General features: G+C 43.2%; 1 protein-coding gene across 5 annotated transcripts in view; it reads right to left on the bottom strand.

The window, feature by feature from the left end:
• Nucleotides 1-24,221, bottom strand: part of psda (pleckstrin and Sec7 domain containing a) — a 171,662-nt gene that overhangs the window by 104,929 nt on the left and 42,512 nt on the right. The window contains exons 1-2 of one of the 5 annotated variants that reach the window (XM_075473554.1): nt 17,692-18,145; nt 410-607 (exon numbers count right to left, since the gene is read on the bottom strand). The exons of 3 other annotated variants lie outside the window; for them this stretch is intronic. In XM_075473554.1, coding sequence (XP_075329669.1) covers nt 410-607; nt 17,692-17,774 — 281 coding nt within the window. In that variant the 5' untranslated portion in view covers nt 17,775-18,145. Of the gene's footprint in view, nt 1-409; nt 608-17,691; nt 18,146-24,221 lie in introns of those variants that run through there. One more of the 5 variants, XM_075473510.1, reaches the window with a different exon arrangement.

Below are 24,221 nucleotides of genomic sequence, written 5' to 3'. Positions count from 1 at the left end.
GTGTCAAAGCACTGAATCATCAACAATAACTTCCTGCATTCTGAGCATGATCTGAACCACACACCATGAGCTGTTATTCATGTGAAAGTTAATACATTGTGTTAATGGCTGGGCGAGTTAACTCGTTATTATCGCTTTAACTCGTAATTATTTAACGCAGATCAATATTTTATCGCGCATTAACGCAGGTTTTTTCTTTTTTTTGCTCACAGGCTTTTATTTTGTAAAAGTCTGTTGCTCACAGGCTTTTATTTTGTAAAAGTCTGTTGCTTGCAGGCTTTTATTTAGTAAAAATCTGTTGCTCGCAGGCTTTTATTTTGTAAAAGTCTGTAGCTCACAGGCTTTTATTATTGTAAAAGTATGTTGCTCACAGGCTTTTATTTTGTAAAAGTCTGACAGGAACACTCACTTCTTGCTGAGGTGTCGGGCCACGTCGGACTTCTTGAAGCCGTCCAGGTTGTAGAGGCGCTTGGCGAGGCGTTTGGCGGCCTGCAGGTCGGGCTTCAGGCCGTTGGCCATGGCGTCGTCGCTGCCGCCGTGCGCCAGGCGCTCCGCCACGTCGGCCTGCGGGTACAGCAGCTCGGGCGGCCGGTTCCCCGGGCGCTCCCTGAGAACCCAACAAACACACAGGATGAGTTTCAGATCCTTTTTACTGGAGGACCAAAGGTTGCTGCTTCCTGTTCTCAGAGTTCCTCCTTCAGACTGCAACAGAAAGACGATTAGTTATAAAAGATGTTCAATAAGAGGAGAATCACATGTTCAGAATCTGTTGGTCAAACTCTGAGGAGTCAAACAGGAACTGAACTCTGTTAAATAAAGCTGCAGATAAGAGTTGAAGCTTTCAAACTGCCAAAAATGGAGTTAAAGAATAATAAAGCTTCATTTTAACATCAAGGCAAACAAAACCCTGAACTCCAGTAACTGAGGCTGCTTTTTATGACCTGAGAAACTTTATTTCTAAAAAGGTAAAAGCTTCTTTCTGCAAAATTCGTAAAGAATAATTCATCTCATTGATGATGTTTCAGAGAAACTGATGTTAGTTAAACATGTTTTTCAGCTACGAGCTGCTCTGGAACACGTTTTTAACAATGAAACGAGCTGCTCTGGAACCGATTTTCACAGATATTCACGGATATTCACGGATATATTCACCGTAATTCACGGACATTCACAGATATTCACAGATATTCACGGATGTTCACGGATATTCACGGATATTCACAGATTTTCACAGATTTTTTTCACAGATTTTTTCACAGATTTTCACGGATTTTCACGGATATTCACAGATATACACAGATATTCATAGATATTCACGGATATTCACCGTAATTCACGGATATTCACGGATTTTCACGGATATTAACGGATATTAACGGATATTAACGGATATTCACGGATATTCACGGATATTCACAGATATTCACGGATGTTCACGGATATTCACAGATATTCACAGATTTTCACAGATTTTCATGGATATTAACGGATATTCACCGTAATTCACAGATATTCACCGATGTTCACTGATATTCACAGATATTCACAGATTTTCACAGATTTTCATGGATATTAACGGATATTCACCGTAATTCACGGATATTCACAGATATTCACGGATATTCACGGATATTCACAGATTTTCACGGATATTCACAGATTTTCACAGATATTCACGGATATTCACAGATATTCACGGATATTCACGGATATTCACAGATTTTCACAGATTTTCACAGACATTCACAGATATTCACGGATATTAACGGATATTCACGTATATTCACGGATATTCACGGATATTCACAGATATTCACGGATTTTCACGGATATTCACGAATATTCACAGATATTCACAGATATTCACAGATATTAACAAATATTCACGGATATTCACGGATATTCACAGATTTTTTTCACAGATTTTTTCACAGATTTTCACGGATTTTCACGGATATTCACAGATATACACAGATATACACAGATATTCATAGATATTCACGGATATTCACCGTAATTCACGGATATTCTCCGATATTCACGGACATTCACGGATATATTCACCGTAATTCACGGACATTCACAGATATTCACAGATATTCACGGACATTCACGGATATATTCACCGTAATTCACGGACATTCACAGATATTCACAGATATTCACGGATGTTCACGGATATTAATGGATATTCACCGTAATTCACGGATATTCACAGATATTCACAGATTTTCACAGATTTTCACGGATATTCACGGATATTCACGGATATTCACAGATTTTCACAGATATTCACCGATATTCACCGATATTCACGGATATTCACAGATATTCACGGATATTCACGGATATTCACGGATATTCACGGATATTCACGGATATTCACAGATATTCACGAATATTCACGGATATTCACAGATATTCACAGATATTCACAAATATTCACGGATATTCACAGATATTCACAGATATTCACAGATATTCACGAATATTCACGGATATTCACGGATATTCACAGATATTCACAAATATTCACGGATTTTCACGGATATTCACAGATATACACAGATATACACAGATATTCATAGATATTCACGGATATTCACCGTAATTCACGGATATTCTCCGATATTCACGGATATTCACAGATATTCACCGTAATTCACGGACATTCACAGATATTCACAGATATTCACGGATGTTCACGGATATTAATGGATATTCACCGTAATTCACAGATATTCACCGATGTTCACGGATATTCACAGATATTCACAAATTTTCACAGATTTTCACCGATATTCACCGATATTCACAGATATTCACGAATATTCACGGATATTCACGGATATGCACGGATATTCACGGATATTCACAGATATTCACAAATATTCACGGATATTCACGGATATTCACAGATTTTCACAGATATTCACAAATATTCACGGATATTCACGGATATTCACAGATTTTCACGGATATTCACAGATATTCACGGATTTTCACGGATTTTCACGGATATTAACGGATATTCACGGATATTCACGGATATTAACGGATATTCACGGATATTCACAGATATTCACGGATGTTCACTGATATTAATGGATATTCACCGTAATTCACAGATATTCACCGATGTTCACTGATATTCACAGATATTCACAGATTTTCACAGATTTTCACGGATATTCACAGATTTTCACGGATATTCACGGATATTCACAGATTTTCACGGATATTCACGGATACTCACAGATATTCACGGATATTCACGGATATTCACAGATATTCACCGTAATTCACGGATATTCACAGATATTCACCGTAATTCACGGATATTCACAGATATTCACGGATATTCACGGATATTCACAGATTTTCACAGATATTCACGGATTTTCACGGATATTCACGGATATTCACAGATTTTCACAGATATTCACGGATACTCACAGATATTCACGGATATTCACAGATTTTTTCACAGATTTTCACGGATATTCACAGATATTCACAGATATTCACGGATATTAACGGATATTCACGGATTTTCACGGATATTCACGGATATTCACAGATTTTCACAGATATTCACGGATACTCACAGATATTCACGGATATTCACGGATATTCACAGATATTCACCGTAATTCACGGATATTCACAGATATTCACAGATGTTCACTGATATTCACAGATATTCACAGATTTTCACAGATTTTCACGGATATTCACGGATTTTCACGGATATTCACGGATATTCACAGATTTTCACAGATATTCACGGATACTCACAGATATTCACGGATATTCACAGATATTCACCGTAATTCACCGTAATTCACGGATATTCACAGATATTCACGGATATTCACGGATATTCACAGATTTTCACAGATATTCACGGATATTCACGGATATTCACAGATTTTCACAGATATTCACGGATACTCACAGATATTCACGGATATTCACGGATATTCACAGATTTTTTCACAGATTTTCACGGATATTCACGGATATTCACAGATTTTCACAGATATTCACGGATACTCACAGATATTCACGGATATTCACGGATATTCACAGATTTTTTCACAGATATTCACGGATATTCACGGATATTCACAGATATTCACCGTAATTCACGGATATTCACAGATATTCACAGATGTTCACTGATATTCACAGATATTCACAGATTTTCACAGATTTTCACGGATATTCACGGATTTTCACGGATATTCACAGATTTTCACAGATATTCACGGATACTCACAGATATTCACGGATATTCACAGATATTCACCGTAATTCACGGATATTCACAGATATTCACCGTAATTCACCGTAATTCACGGATATTCACAGATATTCACGGATATTCACGGATATTCACAGATTTTCACAGATATTCACGGATATTCACGGATATTCACGGATATTCACAGATTTTCACAGATATTCACGGATACTCACAGATATTCACGGATATTCACGGATATTCACAGATTTTTTCACAGATATTCACAGATTTTCACAGATTTTCACGGATATTCACGGATTTTCACGGATATTCACAGATTTTCACAGATATTCACGGATACTCACAGATATTCACGGATATTCACAGATATTCACCGTAATTCACGGATATTCACAGATATTCACCGTAATTCACCGTAATTCACGGATATTCACAGATATTCACGGATATTCACGGATATTCACAGATTTTCACAGATATTCACGGATATTCACGGATATTCACGGATATTCACAGATTTTCACAGATATTCACGGATACTCACAGATACTCACAGATATTCACAGATATTCACGGATATTAACGGATATTCACGGATATTCACCGTAATTCACGGATATTCTCCCATATTCACGGATATTCACAGATATTCACAGATTTTCAAGGATTTTCACGGATATTCACGGATATTAACGGATATTCACGGATATTCACGTATATTCACAGATATTCACCGATATTCACCGTAATTCACCATAATTCACCGTAATTCACCGCAATTCACCGTAATTCACAGATATTCACGGATATTCATGGATATTCACGGATATTCAACGTAATTCACAGATATTCACAGATATTTACGGATATTCACCGTAATTCACGGATATTCACCGATTTTCACCGTAATTCACGGATATTCACGGATATTCACAGATATTCACCGATTTTCACCGATTTTCACAGATATTCACGGATATTCGTGGTGCAGATGGAAGTTTCCTGCATGAGTATTGACGTGAGGACGGACACGCATAAGGAAACCAGTGGGCATGTGAACACACTGCAGCTTGTTTCACATCAGAGACACTGAAAAGCTCAACAGGTTGGACCCAGCAGGTGTGAAACCTCAGCGTGAAACAAGTTTTCCCTCATGAACAGGTAAGTTTTCCCTCATGAACAGGTAAGTTTTCCCTCATGAACAGGTAAGTTTTCCCTCATGAACAGGTAAGTTTTCCCTCATGAACAGGTGTGAATCACAGTTCAGCCTGTTTCCCTGTGAAGCAGCTGCTCTGGATGCGGCTATATTACCCCGATCAGCTGCAGCCTATCGATAACCCAACGTTCCCGCTGCATCCACCTCTCCAGGATCAATACTCATCCGCTCTCACGTCACCTGAAGCGGGGAGAGTCGCTCCGACTGCCCCCATCAGCTGTGGAAACTCCGTCCTCCATCAGCCGTCCGTCGGTCGCAGACACTCAAACTAATTTTTTGAGGTTTTTTTTCAGATAAAAAACGTGACGAGGAAATGGAGTCAGAAAGTGAATTGGAGTCAGAAAGTGGGAAGTGGTTGAGCCACTCGACCCACTTCCCTCAATGAACTCCAGCTTCCCCTCAGTGCATCACTCTGCTCAGCCGTCCCACAACAATGAGACGCTTTCACTACAGAACATAAGAAAACCAGCTCAGAAAATGTCCAATAAAAGTAAAGAAACAACAAATATTCAGCAAGCAGCGATGAATCCCAGAGAAACAGAATTATTACGGCCAAAGAGTTCAACACAACGAAACAAAATGAGCAGAAAATACTTCCTAAAGCTGCTGCAGGAGGACAGAGCTCCACCTTTATTTATCGGCTCCACCTCTGATCAGCATCACTCAGTGCAATCTGTTGGTTTCCTTTTTGTTTTGTTTTTGAATTGGCTCTATATGAACAAATTGGATTATTTTATGAATAATTATGATTACAATGAATTGAATTCCAATTGGCTTGAATTGGACTTTATTATCTAAGTGCCTTGAGATGACATTTGTTGTATTTGGCGCTATATAAATAAAAATGAATTGAATTGAATTGGGGTCACATGGCACTGAAAGGATCGGATTATTGGCTAAATTACAATCAGACTGAGTTATAAGGGTAATTCTCCTTGGATATATGGCGGTGAATGAATGGGATCAGAGGCACAAAGCGTGTCATACCCCGGTATGATAGGTGGCGCTGTACCCATTCCAGCTGTTGCTAATAGAGCCACTTCCTGTTGACCTCTTCACCACCACCAACAACAACAAACTCAGGCATTGGAGAAAGATGGAGAACGCAGAGCCAGATGAAGCTACGTCCCTCTACATTTGGTCTGTGATGAGCTGCTTGTTGCACAAACTCGATGCCCAACGGAGCATTCTCCATCGCGTTGTTTGTTTCTTTCTGACGGCGACAACAACAGGAATATCGTCTCCTTTGACTTCCGGGTCACGACCCCGGGAAAACATCTGGAGCATGCGCAGAATGCAAAGTCTGATTCACCACGTGCTTCAGCGTCTACAAGCAGGTTTAGAGTGACTTTCAACCCAGTTATCTCGGGTCTGAATCCCATCCGATCCCGTTCTTAGTCAGCTTAAGGTGTCTACATGCATTTAATAACTCAGTCTGATTGTAATTTAGCCAATAATCCGATCCGATCCAATTCTTAGTCAGATTAAGGTGTCTACATGCACTTAATAACTCAGTCTGATTGTTATTTAACTAGGGCTGGGCAACCATTAAAATGTTTAATCTAATTAATCACAAGATTTCCCTGATTAATCACGATTAATCGCATTTCTAAGCAAAATCCAAAAAATAATCCAAAAGTAGTGTATAGCCTTTAGTCTGTTGGATCTGTTGGATCTGTTGGATCTTCTAGCTGAGACAGATGGATCCACCACCTGAGACGGTTGGATCCACCAGCTGAGAGACAGTTGGATCCACCAGCTGAGACGGTTGGATCCACCAGCTGAGAGACAGTTGGATCCACCAGCTGAGAGACAGTTGAATCCACCAGCTGAGAGACAGGTGGATCCACCAGCTGAGACGGTTGGATCCACCAGCTGAGACAGTTGGATCCACCAGCTGAGAGACAGTTGGATCCACCAGCTGAGACGGTTGGATCCACCAGCTGAGACAGATGGATCCACCAGCTGAGAGACAGTTGGATCCACCAGCTGAGAGACAGTTGGATCCACCAGCTGAGACAGATGGATCCACCAGCTGAGAGACAGTTGGATCCACCAGCTGAGAGACAGTTGGATCCACCAGCTGAGAGACAGTTGGATCCACCAGCTGAGACAGATGGATCCACCAGCTGAGACAGATGGATCCACCCGCTGAGAGACAGATGGATCCACCAGCTGAGAGACAGATGGATCCACCAGCTGAGACAGATGGACCACCAGCTGAGAGACAGTTGGATCCACCAGCTGAGAGACAGTTGGATCCACCAGCTGAGAGACAGTTGGATCCACCAGCTGAGACAGATGGATCCACCAGCTGAGACAGATGGATCCACCCGCTGAGAGACAGATGGATCCACCAGCTGAGACGGTTGGATCCACCAGCTGAGACGGTTGGATCCACCAGCTGAGAGACAGTTGGATCCACCAGCTGAGAGACAGTTGGATCCACCAGCTGAGAGACAGTTGGATCCACCAGCTGAGAGACAGTTGGATCCACCAGCTGAGAGACAGTTGGATCCACCAGCTGAGACAGATGGATCCACCAGCTGAGACAGATGGATCCACCCGCTGAGAGACAGATGGATCCACCAGCTGAGAGACAGATGGATCCACCAGCTGAGACAGATGGACCACCAGCTGAGAGACAGTTGGATCCACCAGCTGAGACGGTTGGATCCACCAGCTGAGACAGATGGATCCACCAGCTGAGACAGATGGATCCACCAGCTGAGACAGATGGATCCACCCGCTGAGAGACAGATGGATCCACCAGCTGAGAGACAGTTGGATCCACCAGCTGAGACGGTTGGATCCACCAGCTGAGACGGTTGGATCCACCAGCTGAGAGACAGTTGGATCCACCAGCTGAGAGACAGTTGGATCCACCAGCTGAGAGACAGTTGGATCCACCAGCTGAGAGACAGTTGGATCCACCAGCTGAGAGACAGTTGGATCCACCAGCTGAGAGACAGTTGGATCCACCAGCTGAGACAGATGGATCCACCAGCTGGGACAGATGGATCCACCAGCTGAGACAGATGGATCCACCAGCTGAGAGACGGTTGGATCCACCAGCTGAGACGGTTGGATCCACCAGCTGAGACGGTTGGATCCACCAGCTGAGACGGTTGGATCCACCAGCTGAGACGGTTGGATCCACCAGCTGAGAGACAGTTGGATCCACCAGCTGGGAGACGGTTGGATCCACCAGCTGAGACGGTTGGATCCACCAGCTGAGAGACAGTTGGATCCACCAGCTGAGAGACAGTTGGATCCACCAGCTGAGAGACGGTTGGATCCACCAGCTGAGACGGTTGGATCCACCAGCTGAGACGGTTGGATCCACCAGCTGAGACGGTTGGATCCACCAGCTGAGAGACAGTTGGATCCACCAGCTGGGACAGATGGATCCACCAGCTGAGACAGTTGGATCCACCAGCTGAGACGGTTGGATCCACCAGCTGAGAGACAGTTGGATCCACCAGCTGAGACAGTTGGATCCACCAGCTGAGACGGTTGGATCCACCAGCTGAGAGACAGTTGGATCCACCAGCTGGGACAGATGGATCCACCAGCTGAGACGGTTGGATCCACCAGCTGAGAGACAGTTGGATCCACCAGCTGGGACAGATGGATCCACCAGCTGAGACAGATGGATTCACCAGCTGAGAGACAGTTGGATCCACCAGCTGGGACAGATGGATCCACCAGCTGAGACAGTTGGATCCACCAGCTGAGACGGTTGGATCCACCAGCTGAGAGACAGTTGGATCCACCAGCTGAGAGACAGTTGGATCCACCAGCTGAGAGACAGTTGGATCCACCAGCTGAGAGACAGTTGGATCCACCAGCTGAGACAGATGGATCCACCAGCTGAGACAGATGGATCCACCCGCTGAGAGACAGATGGATCCACCAGCTGAGAGACAGTTGGATCCACCAGCTGAGACGGTTGGATCCACCAGCTGAGAGACAGTTGGATCCACCAGCTGGGACAGATGGATCCACCAGCTGAGACAGATGGATTCACCAGCTGAGAGACAGTTGGATCCACCAGCTGAGAGACAGTTGGATCCACCAGCTGAGACGGTTGGATCCACCAGCTGAGAGACAGTTGGATCCACCAGCTGAGACAGATGGATCCACCAGCTGAGAGACAGTTGGATCCACCAGCTGAGACGGTTGGATCCACCAGCTGAGAGACAGTTGGATCCACCAGCTGGGACAGATGGATCCACCAGCTGAGACGGTTGGATCCACCAGCTGAGACGGTTGGATCCACCAGCTGAGACAGTTGGATCCACCAGCTGAGACAGTTGGATCCACCAGCTGAGACGGTTGGATCCACCAGCTGAGACGGTTGGATCCACCAGCTGAGAGACAGTTGGATCCACCAGCTGGGACAGATGGATCCACCAGCTGAGACGGTTGGATCCACCAGCTGAGACGGTTGGATCCACCAGCTGAGACAGTTGGATCCACCAGCTGAGAGACAGTTGGATCCACCAGCTGAGGCCTCACACAGGGAATCAGTGAGCAGCTGAGAGAAATCACACCAAAGACTGAGGCCCAGATCCAAAGTGAACAAACACAGAGAAGAAGAAGTGGGAGCCATGCTGTTATTTTCCAGGGTGTGTCAGAGCGGCTGAAACCACAACAACCAAACCACAACAACTAAACCACGACTCACACCGACTCACTGACGCTCAGGAATCTGTCGCTCATTTGTCCAGATTTAAAGAAAACGTCTGTTGTTCTGTTTTCCTGCTGCTGTCAACACATTCATGAAGCAGAATGTGTTCAGCCAAAATACGGGGGAGCAGTTCTATGACTGGACGTCCCATACCAACCAATCATCCAACCAATCATCCATCCAACCAATCGTCCAACCAATCATCCATCCAACCAATCGTCCAACCAATAGTCCATCCAACCAATCGTCCAACCAATCATCTGTCCAACCAATCATCCGTCCAACCAATCGTCCATCTAACCACTCGTCCAACCAATCGTCCATCTAACCAATCGTCCAACCAATCGTCCATCCAACCAGTGACCCATCCATCTGAGGTATTTTCAGGCTCTACAACAACAACTCAAGTTGTTTAAGGAGCGTTGGTTCACAGATGAAAACACATTTATGATGGCGCTGCCCAATATAAAAGATTACTACTTTGCGGCTCAGATAAGAACCCTTGGGTATCTCTGCGACTCGCAGTTCAGGGCCAGGTGGAAGGAAATAGAAGAGGGAGGCTCTGTAGGTCCACCCCTGCAGGCGGTAATGCCAGACAGAAAACTTATAGACAGCCTTGCAAATAAGAATAACCCCTGGATAAATGTAACACTAAAAAGCTGGCACAAGGTAGTTAGGGAATACAAATTAAAGGGTGCGGAAAACATATTGCGTTGGTGTGCTTATGACATGTACTTTATTCCAAATAGGACAGACAATAGATTTAAAATGTGGACAAAAAAGGGCCTCACAGCTTACTGTTGCTTTATACACAATGGGTTTGTGAGGAGTTTTGACGATCTCAAAAAGGAATATGATTTAGAGAGGCGGGATTTTTTTTAGATACCTCCAAGTAAGGAGTCGATTAAATACAATTTTGACAGAGGAACAGAGTAGTGATATCCTGAAGATTTTGGTTTCAGTTTATAAATCTGGGAGTGGAAAGAAATTAATATCTAGATCATACAAAAGGTCTTCAAGACTCCCCGAATTCCAACAGCCTGCATATTAAATGCAAATGGGAAAGGGAAGGGGATTTGGTCATATCTGGGGATGAATGGGAAAACATTTGTAAATTACAATGGAAATCCACAACTTCACACACCTGGTGAGAGTTTGGATGGAAAAACATTGTGAGATTTTTTATAACACCTGCTCAGAAGAGACACCAAAGGTAATGGATCAAGTTGTTGGAGGGTGTGTGGTGCAGATGAGGCCAGTCATTATCATTTTTATTTTGGGATTGTCCAAAACTCTCACCTTTCTGGCATGACATCCTTGATTGTCTGGAATATATGTTTCAAATGACTATACAATATGTCAGCTCAATGTATTTTTGTACCACAGTATTACATTTGCAATCAACAGCAGACAAATATCTAATGAAGATATTAATAATAAATCAAATTTGTAACGCACTTTTCATTAGCAAAAATCTCAAAGTGCTACAAAGTACAACTAAAATCAGGGATAAAATCAACATCATAAAAATCATGTGGCGGCAGAATAGGCTTGCTTAAAAAGAAAAGTCTCTAAGCCTCAATCAATAATATTGGAGCAAAGAAAGCTTTAACGAGGAAACGGCTACAACCCAACACACCGACACTGGAAGACTGGCAAGGGACTGTTCACCAAATTTACATCATGGAGAGACTGACATTCGCTCTGAAGTTACAGTCGGAGAAATTTAAGAGTCTGTGGTCAAAATGGATCAGATATATAAGATCACGGAGACCTGAACTGCGTTAAGTATCTCTACTACATGGCTTGAAGTACCAGTTTACGAATCTTGATGGAAAAATGAGTGAATGTGAGTCTCTTTGTTCAATTGTTACTATTTTATAAACTGTAAAATGAAAGGGAGAGTAGGAGCTTGGAGGGTATGTTGGCGCAGTTATCCAGATACAGGTTTTTGTATAGATCTGTATGTGTGTAACAGTGTTGAAATGACTTTCTATGTTTCTCCCTGATAAAAACTAAAGAAAAAAGAAAACATATTCATACGGTGGTCATCGCTGCCTGTAAATCATGCGCCAGATCAGGCTTAATGTACAACAAAAAAATGAGAATCTGAGTGTGATATAGAAAAACATGAATCTCACATAACTGACGAATTGAAATAGGAGCAACATTTCCTCAACATCCAGCTCGTATTGTACATAAGTGTGAAGCATTCCTCAGAAAGTGTAAAGAGAGCTCAGCTGTCACATGTTCCACTCAGGCCTCGCTGTGAAACAACTGCTTGATCAATAATGGATGCTCAGCTGGAAAGCTAAAACAGCAAACTTCCTCCAGACTCCAGAGGAGTTCCTTTCGCCTGCAGCAGAATCGCCTGAACTCCCTGAAACCGGCAGCGAGGCTCATAATGGAGTCTGTTTGAAGCCGAGCGAAGCCTCAAAGCAGGGGCGGGTTTCTGCTGAGTCACTTCAGGCACATTAACCAAAGACGAGACCAGAGCTCCCCCATCACGAGGACCAGGAGTTTGGCTGCAGGGTCACATGACGTCCACGTGTGAACTTTATCGACTCAAAACCCAAACAGTCTACACGATGTCTTTCAATCTGATCTCGATTTTGACTTCAATCGCTTGAAAAATCACTTCTTCACAGTTTTCCAGAATCAGAAAGAAATCAGGAAAAATCTCAGGCTGTGTTCGAAACCGCCTACTACTCCTACTAACTTTAACTTTTTTTAAGTTCCCGGATGCATCCTAGATTCTCCTAAATGTTGGGTATGCATCATGAGGTTACTACTCATACTCAAACTACCCAAGATGCAACGTAACGTGACGTCGCCGATCGTCATTTCCTGTCAAAACGGCAGTTTCAAGCTAGCTACAACGAGGGTAGGTTCACTTCCTGTTTTCAAAACAAAAGCACCAATTGTATGGTAATGGCTTTCCCTATGATAAAAGGCAACGGGTATTTTATTTTGTAAAAATAACCGGAAGTGCGTTGCTCACTGCGGCTAGCTTTAGTAGCGCCGAATTCGTGGGAACAAAATGGTAAACAGCCGGTATTTATTCAGGTTTTCAACACGTTGGGGATCTAACGACTACTTTCTCACCTGAAAATGTTTCAAATGTTGCTAAAGTTTACAGAGTTTAGAGCTTAAGAGAAATCAGCTTCAGGCCGGCTGATTTCGGCTCGGGCAGGAGCGCAATGCATTGTGGGTAAACGCTCTGCATGCTGTCTGATCGATCAGTATGCAGTATGTAGTATGCAGTATGCAGTATGTAGTATGTAGTAAGCAGTATGTAGTATGTAGTATGTAGTATGCAGTATGCAGTATGCAGTATGTAGTATGCAGTATGTAGTATGTAGTATGCAGTATGTAGTATGCAGTATGTAGTATGTAGTATGTAGCATGCAGTATGTAGTATGTAGTATGCAGTATGTAGTATGTAGTATGCAGTATGTAGTATGCAGTATGTAGTATGCAGTATGTAGTATGCAGTATGTAGTATGCAGCATGCAGTATGTAGTATGCAGTATGTAGTATGTAGCATGCAGTATGTAGTATGCAGTATGCAGTATGTAGTATGTAGTATGCAGTATGTAGTATGCAGCATGTAGTATGTAGTATGCAGTATGTAGTATGCAGCATGTAGTATGTAGTATGCAGTATGTAGTATGCAGTATGCAGTATGTAGTATGCAGTATGTAGTATATAGTATGCAGTATGTAGTATGCAGTATGTAGTATGTAGTATGCAGTATGTAGTATGTAGTATGCAGTATGTAGTATGTAGTATGCAGTATGCAGTATGTAGTATGTAGTATGCAGTATGTAGTATGCAGTATGCAGTATGTAGTATGCAGTATGCAGTATGTAGTATGTAGTATGTAGTATGTAGTATGTAGTATGCAGTATGTAGTATGTAGTATGTAGTATGTAGTATGCAGTATGTAGTATGTAGTATGTAGTATGTAGTATGCGGTATGTAGTATGCAGTATGCAGTATGTAGTATGCAGTATGTAGTATATAGTATGCAGTATGTAGTATGCAGTATGTAGTATGTAGTATGCAGTATGTAGTATGTAGTATGTAGTATGCAGTATGTAGTATGTAGTATGCAGTATGCAGTATGTAGTATGTAGTATGCAGTATGTAGTATGTAGTATGTAGTATGCAGTATGTAGTATGTAGTATGTAGTATGTAGTATGCGGTATGCAGTATGCAGTATGCAGTATGCAGTATGTAGTATGCAGTATGCAGTATGTAGTATGCAGTATGCAGTATGTAGTATGTAGTATGCAGTATGTAGTATGTAGTATGTAGTATGCAGTATGTAGTATGTAGTATGTAGTATGTAGTATGCGGTTTCGAACACAGCTTCAGAGTTTTGGCGTGCTCCCGTGATGTCATCGTTTGGTTTAAGGTGGTCAGAAAACTCCCCCCAGGCTGTTTAAGGTGGTCTTTCTCACAACAAACTCGAACACGTTTAATGTCATCGTAAGTCTTTAGTTTTGTTTCAGGCTCATTTTATTCTGCGATTTCATCCAACACGTGCGCTGTCCTCACTTCCAAACAGGAAGCTGTGACAGAGTAACCATGGCGACGAGGCAGAAAAACGTACGGTTCAGTTGGACCGAACAGAAGGAGGAGCAGCTAACTGCATCATGGAAACCCCACGAATGTCTCTACCATGTTTCATCTGAACTTAAAAATGCAGCTGTGGCTAAAAGCTTTAGTCAAGCACCAGGTGCATGATGGGAAAATAATGTCAGAAAGATCTAGTTGAAGGAGTGCGTTAGAGGCCTCGGAGACTTTAGTGAATCATGGTGAAACTTTCTATCAGAACAGACTCAGTAGCAGCTAAACTGTTATTATTCACACTTTCTTTCCCATCCACAGGGGTGCCCCCAAGGCCCGATGCCGGGGTCCCCCCTCTTTGTAAAATACACCCCTGTCTCATATCATTTCTATGCAGATGATCCCAACTGTACCTGCATAATAACCAGGTGACCCCGCAGTCTTAGCATGAATCTTTGAAAGCTTTGTACAGAATTTCACATGGTTAGAGGAACGTTACCTTCAACTAAAACATAAAAATCTGCTCTTAGCTTTGCTTTAGCTTTGCTTTAGCTTTGCTTTAACTTTGCTTTAGCTTTGCCTTAGCTTTGCTTTAACTTTGCCTTAGCTTTGCTTTAGCTTTGCTTTAGCTTTGCCTTAGCTTTGCTTTAGCTTTGCCTTAGCTTTGCCTTAGCTTTGCTTTAGCTTTGCCTTAGCTTTGCTTTAGCTTTGCCTTAGCTTTGCTTTAGCTTTGCCTTAGCTTTGCTTTAACTTTGCTTTAACTTTGTTTTAGCTTTGCTTTAACTTTGCTTTAACTTTGCTTTAGCTTTGCTTTAACTTTGCTTTAGCTTTGCTTTAACTTTGCTTTAGCTTTGCTTTCTTTGTACAGTTAAACTGAACCGTAGAAAAGGCGGTCGTGTCCACGGTGTCTGTGTACTGACACACCTGCTGACACACCTGCTGACACACCTGCAGACACACCTGCAGACACACCTGCAGACACACCTGCTGACACACCTGCTGACACACCTGCAGACACACCTGCTGACACACCTGCTGACACACCTGCTGACACACCTGCAGACACACCTGCTGACACACCTGCAGACACACCAGCAGACACACCAGCAGACACACCTGCAGACACACCTGCAGACACACCTGCTGACACACCTGCAGACACACCTGCAGACACACCTGCAGACACACCTGCAGACACACCTGCTGACACACCTGCTGACACACCTGCAGACACACCTGCAGACACACCTGCTGAAACACCTGCAGACACACCTGCTGACACACCTGCAGACACACCTGCTGACACACCTGCTGACACACCTGCAGACACACCTGCAGACACACCTGCAGACACACCTGCTGACACACCTGCAGACACACCTGCTGAAACACCTGCAGACACACCTGCAGACACACCTGCTGACACACCTGCTGACACACCTGCAGACACACCTGCAGACACACCTGCTGACACACCTGCAGACACACCTGCAGACACACCTGCTGACACACCTGCAGACACACCTGCTGACACACCTGCAGACACACCTGCTGACACACCTGCTGACACACCTGCAGACACACCTGCAGACACACCTGCAGACACACCTGCTGACACACCTGCAGACACACCTGCTGAAACACCTGCAGACACACCTGCAGACACACCTGCTGACACACCTGCTGACACACCTGCAGACACACCTGCAGACACACCTGCTGACACACCTGCAGACACACCTGCAGACACACCTGCTGACACACCTGCAGACACACCTGCTGACACACCTGCAGACACACCTGCAGACACACCTGCAGACACACCTGCAGACACACCAGCTGACACACCTGCAGACACACCAGCAGACACACCTGCTGACACACCTGCAGACACACCTGCAGACACACCTGCTGACACACCTGCTGACACACCTGCAGACACACCTGCTGACACACCTGCTGACACACCTGCTGACACACCTGCTGACACACCTGCAGATACACCTGCTGACACACCTGCAGACACACCTGCAGACACACCTGCTGACACACCTGCAGACACACCTGCTGACATACCTGCAGACACACCTGCAGACACATCAGCTGACACACCTGCAGACACACCTGCTGACACACTTGCAGACACACCTGCAGATACACCTGCTGACACACCTGCAGACACACCTGCAGACACACCTGCAGACACACCTGCAGACACACCTGCTGACACACCTGCTGACACACCTGCAGACACACCTGCTGACACACCTGCAGACACACCTGCTGACACACCTGCTGACACACCTGCTGACACACCTGCTGACACACCTGCAGACACACCTGCTGACACACCTGCTGACACACCTGCAGACACACCTGCTGACACACCTGCTGACACACCTGCTGACACACCTGCTGACACACCTGCAGACACACCTGCTGACACACCTGCAGACACATCAGCTGACACACCTGCAGACACACCTGCTGACACACTTGCAGACACACCTGCAGACACACCTGCTGACACACCTGCAGACACACCTGCAGACACACCTGCAGACACACCTGCAGACACACCTGCAGACACACCTGCAGACACACCTGCAGACACACCTGCTGACACACCTGCAGACACACCTGCTGACACACCTGCAGACACACCTGCAGACACACCTGCAGACACACCTGCTGACACACCTGCTGACACACCTGCTGACACACCTGCAGACACACCTGCTGACACACCTGCAGACACACCTGCAGATACACCTGCTGACACACCTGCTGACACACCTGCAGACACACCTGCAGCAGCAGAAACTCTGAATAGCTTCACCTGGAAGCAGTTTTAGCTTTAGTTTCCCCCCCCCCTGGGGTTCAGAGTTCACCACCTTAACCTCTCTGAGCGAGCTGCCGCCGCCCTGAACGCTCACCTGTACACGGCCGGGTAGGGCGGGGCGTACAGGTACCTGTCCTCCAGGGCCCCGCCCCCCCAGCACAGCAGGTAACTCGCCATGCTGACGTGGCACCACCCACCGTCACAGCTCGCCTGGGACCGAAAAGCAGCCGCCAATCAAACCGCATCGACGCCTCCGAGCCGAGGGGAGGCGCCGATGACGTCATAACGGCGTGACATCACGTCCTGTGAGCGTTTGAGTCTCAGAGTTTACGATCCGGCGGCTCCTCTCTCCGGTCGGGTCGACTTCTCCTCCTCGCAGCACCTTCCTCCTCCTCCTCTTCCTCTTTTCCGCTCCGTCCTGACACTAAAAACCTCGCCGCCGCCGCCCCAACACTTTCCCAGCAACTTTCCCTGCTCTGCGTCGGAGCTTCTCCTCCCTCCTCCGTCCATCGGCCGGCTGTTTTCCTCCACTGAGGCGGCGGAGGTATGTGCTTCCTCCCCCGGCTGAGCCCTCCTCCTCGTCCTCCTCCTCCCACCCCCTCTTCCTCTCTTTGTCTCATCTTACCTTCCTCTCACTCCAACAACCTTCCTGGAAGTTTCTGTCTGCCTCTTTTTCCAGCAGCTCGACAAACTCCACATCTTATTTTTACCCTTTTCTGCACCAACGTGTATTTTTAGAAACAGCAACATCAACTAAATCCGGACGATTAAAACTCATCTGAAATCTGAATGGAAAACATTAACAGGGACGAGAAACATCTAAAGGACTAATCTGTCTTTATAATCTAACGATCAGACATTAAAAAGCTAAATAAAAAGCCACCTTTTAAAAAAGGAAAAGCCAAGAAAAAGCCACCTTAAAAAGGAAAAGCAACCTTAAAAAAGGAAAAGCAACCTTAAAAAAGGAAAAGCAACCTTAAAAAAGAAAAAGCCAAGAAAAAGCCACCTTTAAAAAGGAAAAGCAACCTTAAAAAAGAAAAAGCCAAGAAAAAGCCACCTTTAAAAAGGAAAAGCAACCTTAAAAAAGGAAAAGCCACCTTAAAAAAGGAAAAGCCAAGAAAAAGCCACCTTTAAAAAGGAAAAGCCACCTTAAAAAAGGAAAAGCAACCTTAAAAAAGAAAAAGCCACCTTAAAAAAGGAAAAGCCATCTTTTAAAAAAGGAAAAACCACCTTTTAAAAAAGGAAAAACATTAACAGGGACTCTAAAGGAAATGTATCCGTCTTTATAATACAACGATCAGACATTAAAAAGCTAAATAAATGTACATATTTATCCACAGGCTCAGGCTCCATTTCTCTGGTTATTATTCAGACTCTCAGACTCTCTGCACAAGAATTCAAAGCAGCAGCACAAGCTGAGAGAAAGCAGGTCAGAGGTCAGAGGTCAGAGCAGCCAGACAACAGATGGAGATGCTCCACATGAATGACGGAGGCGGCGGAGGAGGAAGAGGAGGAGGAGGAGGAGGAGGCGGAGCCTTAAGAAGGAGCGTCTCTGGTTCTCTGACAGGAGTGGGAGGTCTTTCTCTCCGTCCCGTCTCTGAGACGCTGCCTGGATGAACTCATCTGGAATTTCCCTCTATAGGCTGATTAACTACATGTGTGCACGTGCACGTGCACGCCCGCCAACGTGGACTTGTTGCACTACCCTTGTGAGGACCAAATGTGCATTTCAGACGCAGTGAGGACATTTTAAAACTCGTCTTAGAACCTATTTTTATTCGCTGGCTTTAAACCCAGCAGGAGACTCCGTTTCTGTTATTGTTTTTACATTGTTTTTATGTTTTATGCCTAATTGTTTATTATTGTTTTTACATTTTTTTAATTGTTTTTATTGTTTGTTATTGTTTTTACATTGTTTTTATGTTTTATGCCTAATTGTTTATTATTGTTTTTATTGTTTTATGCCTAATTGTTTATTATTGTTTTTACTTTTTTTTTTATTGTTTTTACATTGTTTTTATTGTTTATTATTGTTTTTACATTGTTTTTATGTTTAATACTTTGTGCTGTTATTAATGTGCAGAACTTTGTTTCAGCCTCGGCTGTTTTAAAGGGCTTTATAAATAAATTTGAGTTGAGTTCGTGGACTAGATTTCAGGGAGTGAATGTGTTTTACGGGCTGTGTGTGCTGGGAGGGGTAGAAGAAGAAGAAGAAGAAGAAGAAGAAGAAGAAGAAGAAGAAGAAGAAGAAGAAGAAGAAGAAGAAGAAGAAGAAGAAGAAGAAGAAGAAGAAGAAGAAGAAGAAGAAGAAGAAGAAGAAGAAGAAGAAGAAGAAGAAGAAGAAGAAGAAGAAGAAGAAGAAGAAGAAGAAGAAGAAGAAGAAGAAGAAGAAGAAGAAGAAGAAGAAGAAGAAGAAGAAGAAGAAGAAGAAGAAGAAGAAGAAGAAGAAGTAGAAGTCTGGGTGTGATCCTGTTTTTCATTTCCAGCCTGAATTCTTTCACTGCGGCTGGATTTATTTCCTCCAGACAATAAAGTTTGAATGTCCACACCCAGTGAGAGGGGGGGGGGGGCAGATCCTTCAGTTTAAGAAGCTGAATGTGTGAGTTATGTTCCCACATTGTTCCATTTTAGCTCATTTTATATTCAGGTTTAAAGGAAAAGATTTTAAGAGACTTTTATTTTTGTTTATTTACATGAGCTAAATCTATATAATCACCATATTTTATCTCAGTCTTTGCTTTACCGAACCTGTCGGCTGCATTCTGTGAGAGTTGGTCATGTGACCCGCAGATTCTCTTCCTGTCAGAGCCAGATGCTCAGTTTAACTCCAGGAAGCTCCGCCCCCGTCACAGTTAGCGGCTCCAGATGTGAGCGGCAGCTGGACCGAGTGTGGACGGGATCAGAGGTGGGTCAGAGCCGGTTGAAATTATTTCCGAACCATCGTAATAATCAGCTTCCAAAGGAAAAGCCTCCTTTAAAAAGGAAAAGCCTCCTTTAAAAAGGAAAAGCCTCCTTTAAAAAGGAAAAGCCTCCCTTAAAAAGGAAAAAACACCTTAACAAAAAAGGAAAAACCACCTTTAAACCACCTTAAAAAAGGAAAAAACACCTTTAAACCACCATTACAAAGGAAAAACCACCTTTAAAAAAGGAAAAAAACACCTTTAAAAAAGGAAAAAACACCTTTAAACCACCATTACAAAGGAAAAACCACCTTTAAAAAAGGAAAAGCCTCCTTTAAAAAGGAAAAACCACCTTAACAAAAAAGGAAAAACCACCTTTAAACCACCTTAAAAAAGGAAAAAACACCTTTAAACCACCATTACAAAGGAAAAAACACCTTTAAAAAAGGAAAAGTCACCTTTAAAAAAGGAAAAAACACCTTTAAACCACCATTACAAAGGAAAAACCACCTTTAAAAAAGGAAAAACCACCTTTAAACCACCTTAAAAAAGGAAAAAACACCTTTAAACCACCATTACAAAGGAAAAACCACCTTTAAAAAAGGAAAAAACACCTTTAAAAAAGGAAAAAAACACCTTTAAACCACCATTACAAAGGAAAAAACACCTTTAAAAAAGGAAGTCACCTTTAAAAAAGGAAAAGCCTCCTTTAAAAAGGAAAAGCCTCCTTTAAAAAGGAAAAACCACCTTAACAAAAAAGGAAAAACCACCTTTAAACCACCTTAAAAAAGGAAAAAACACCTTTAAACCACCATTACAAAGGAAAAAACATCTTTAAAAAAGGAAAAAACACCTTTAAACCACCATTACAAAGGAAAAAACACCTTTAAAAAAGGAAAAGTCACCTTTAAAAAAGGAAAAAACACCTTAAAAAAGCAAAAGCCACCTTAAAAAAGCCTGAAAGGAGTTCCAGCTGATGTGTTTAATATACTTTCAGCTGAAGTTTTATTCGTCTTTACTGGAAACAGCTGCTGCAAAGTACAGAACAAAGCTCTGTAACACCCACAGAGACCAGAACAAAGTGTGTGCTGCCACCTTCTGGCCGACCTGAGTTACTGCAGCATCCCTTTCAGCAGCCTGTAACTGACACACATTCAGCAGCCTGTAACTGACACACATTCAGCAGCATCATGTGCACGCTCCCACACCAGCTGATACGCAGCTCACCATCAAACGTTAGAAAGCTGAACCTAGTTTAACAGTTTGTGAGGTCATCACAGTTCCAGCTGTTCAACAACATTATGGACCTCAGACCGTTGGACGAACTAAAGATCTTCAGTTTGCTGTGTTGGTCACAGAACTTTCCTGTGTTATACATGATTAATGTGTTTATTTGTAAGTGATTTCAGAAAGAAAAGCAATAAAAAATGTGTTGGTTTTAGGGTTAGGGTCATTTCTGGCAGTAGGGTAGGGTTATTTCTGACAGTAGGGCTGGGTTAGGGTCATTTCTGACAGTAGGGTTAGGGTCATTTCTGACAGTAGGGTAGGGTAGGGTTAGAGTCATTTCTGACAGTAGGGTAGGGTTAGGGTTAGGGTCATTTCTGACAGTAGGGTAGGGTTAGGGTTAGAGTCATTTCTGACAGTAGGGTAGGGTAGGGTTAGAGTCATTTCTGACAGTAGGGTAGGGTTAGGGTTAGGGTCATTTCTGACAGTAGGGTAGGGTTAGGGTTAGAGTCATTTCTGACAGTAGGGTAGGGTTAGAGTCATTTCTGACAGTAGGGTAGGGTAGGGTTAGAGTCATTTCTGACAGTAGGGTAGGGTAGGGTTAGAGTCATTTCTGACAGTAGGGTAGGGTTAGGATTAGGGTCATTTCTGACAGTAGGGTAGGGTTAGGGTAATTTCTGACAGTAGGGTTAGGGTTAGGGTCATTTCTGACAGGGTAGGGTTATATCTGACAGTAGAGTAGGGTTAGGGTTATATCTGACAGTAGGGTAGGGTTATATCTGACAGTAGGGTAGGGTTAGGGTTATATCCAGTGTTAATTTCGTCAGCTTTTTTTTTTTATTTATTCTTAGTCTTAGTCACAATGTCGAAAATCAATTTTAGTCTTAGTCATATTTAGTCATTGCCTTCCCAATTTAGTCTTAGTCTTAGTCACAATGACGAAAATCAATTTTAGTCTTGGTCAAATTTGAGTCATTTTAGTCAACACTGTACATAATAGAACTTCTCTACACACGGCGGCATGATCAATCATTATCATGCAGGTTGTTTTGTTGTCCTTGTTGTAAACGAAATGGCTCCAACAAACCGTATACCGGCAGGTGAGCTAAATGCTACAACTAGCATGCACATGGCGAGTTACACATCAAAGCAACAGAAGCTACGGCTGCAGCAACCTGAATACATTACATGAACAATATATACAGCCATACTCACGTTTCATTCACGCACACACCACTTGCCGGGACATTAATCAACAGCTCGATCTTCCCTCTGTCGACTCAGAGCACACACCTGTTCTAACCGAGCACCGACAGTTACGCTACATGACCAGCAGGGGGCCGCTCCGCTCTGAACTGACCAACACAACTTTGGAGCCTTTTCTACATCAAGAAACACTTATATTAACAATTACAAATTACAAATTAATTATAAACAATTAAATTTGTTAATGTCCATTCGTCCATGGCTTGTAAATTTTGTCTTGTCTTAGTCTCGTTAACGAAAATAATTTTTTATTCTCGTCATATTTTTATTTTCTGGAAGCATTTTTGTGCGTCATCGTCTCGTCATCGTCACGGGTAAAAGGGGCGTTAACGAAATATTTTCGTCATCGTCCTAGTTGACAAAATTAACACTGGTTATATCTGACAGTAGGGTAGGGTTATATCTGACAGTAGGGTAGGGTTAGGGTAATTTCTGACAGGGTAGGGTTAGGGTTATTTCTGACAGTAGGGTAGGGTTAGGGTTATATCTGACAGTAGGGTAGGGTTAGGGTTATATCCAGTGTTAATTTCGTCAGCTTTTTTTTTTATTTATTCTTAGTCTTAGTCACAATGTCGAAAATCAATTTTAGTCTTAGTCATATTTAGTCATTGCCTTCCCAATTTAGTCTTAGTCTTAGTCACAATGACGAAAATCAATTTTAGTCTTGGTCAAATTTGAGTCATTTTAGTCAACACTGTACATAATAGAACTTCTCTACACACGGCGGCATGATCAATCATTATCATGCAGGTTGTTTTGTTGTCCTTGTTGTAAACGAAATGGCTCCAACAAACCGTACACCGGCAGGTGAGCTAAATGCTACAACTAGCATGCACATGGCGAGTTACACATCAAAGCAACAGAAGCTACGGCTGCAGCAACCTGAATACATTACATGAACAATATATACAGCCATACTCACGTTTCATTCACGCACACACCACTTGCCGGGACATTAATCAACAGCTCGATCTTCCCTCTGTCGACTCAGAGCACACACCTGTTCTAACCGAGCACCGACAGTTACGCTAAATGACCAGCAGGGGGCCGCTCCGCTCTGAACTGACCAACACAACTTTGGAGCCTTTTCTACATCAAGAAACACTTATATTAACAATTACAAATTACAAATTAATTATAAACAATTAAATTTGTTAATGTCCATTCGTCCATGGCTTGTAAATTTTGTCTTGTCTTAGTCTCGTTAACGAAAATAATTTTTTATTCTCGTCAT

This window comes from Odontesthes bonariensis, chromosome 2 (assembly GCF_027942865.1).
Source record: "Odontesthes bonariensis isolate fOdoBon6 chromosome 2, fOdoBon6.hap1, whole genome shotgun sequence".
Classification (NCBI taxonomy): domain Eukaryota; kingdom Metazoa; phylum Chordata; class Actinopteri; order Atheriniformes; family Atherinopsidae; genus Odontesthes; species Odontesthes bonariensis.
Note: the sequence above shows the minus strand (reverse complement) of the source record. Positions and strands in the feature narration are given on the sequence as shown.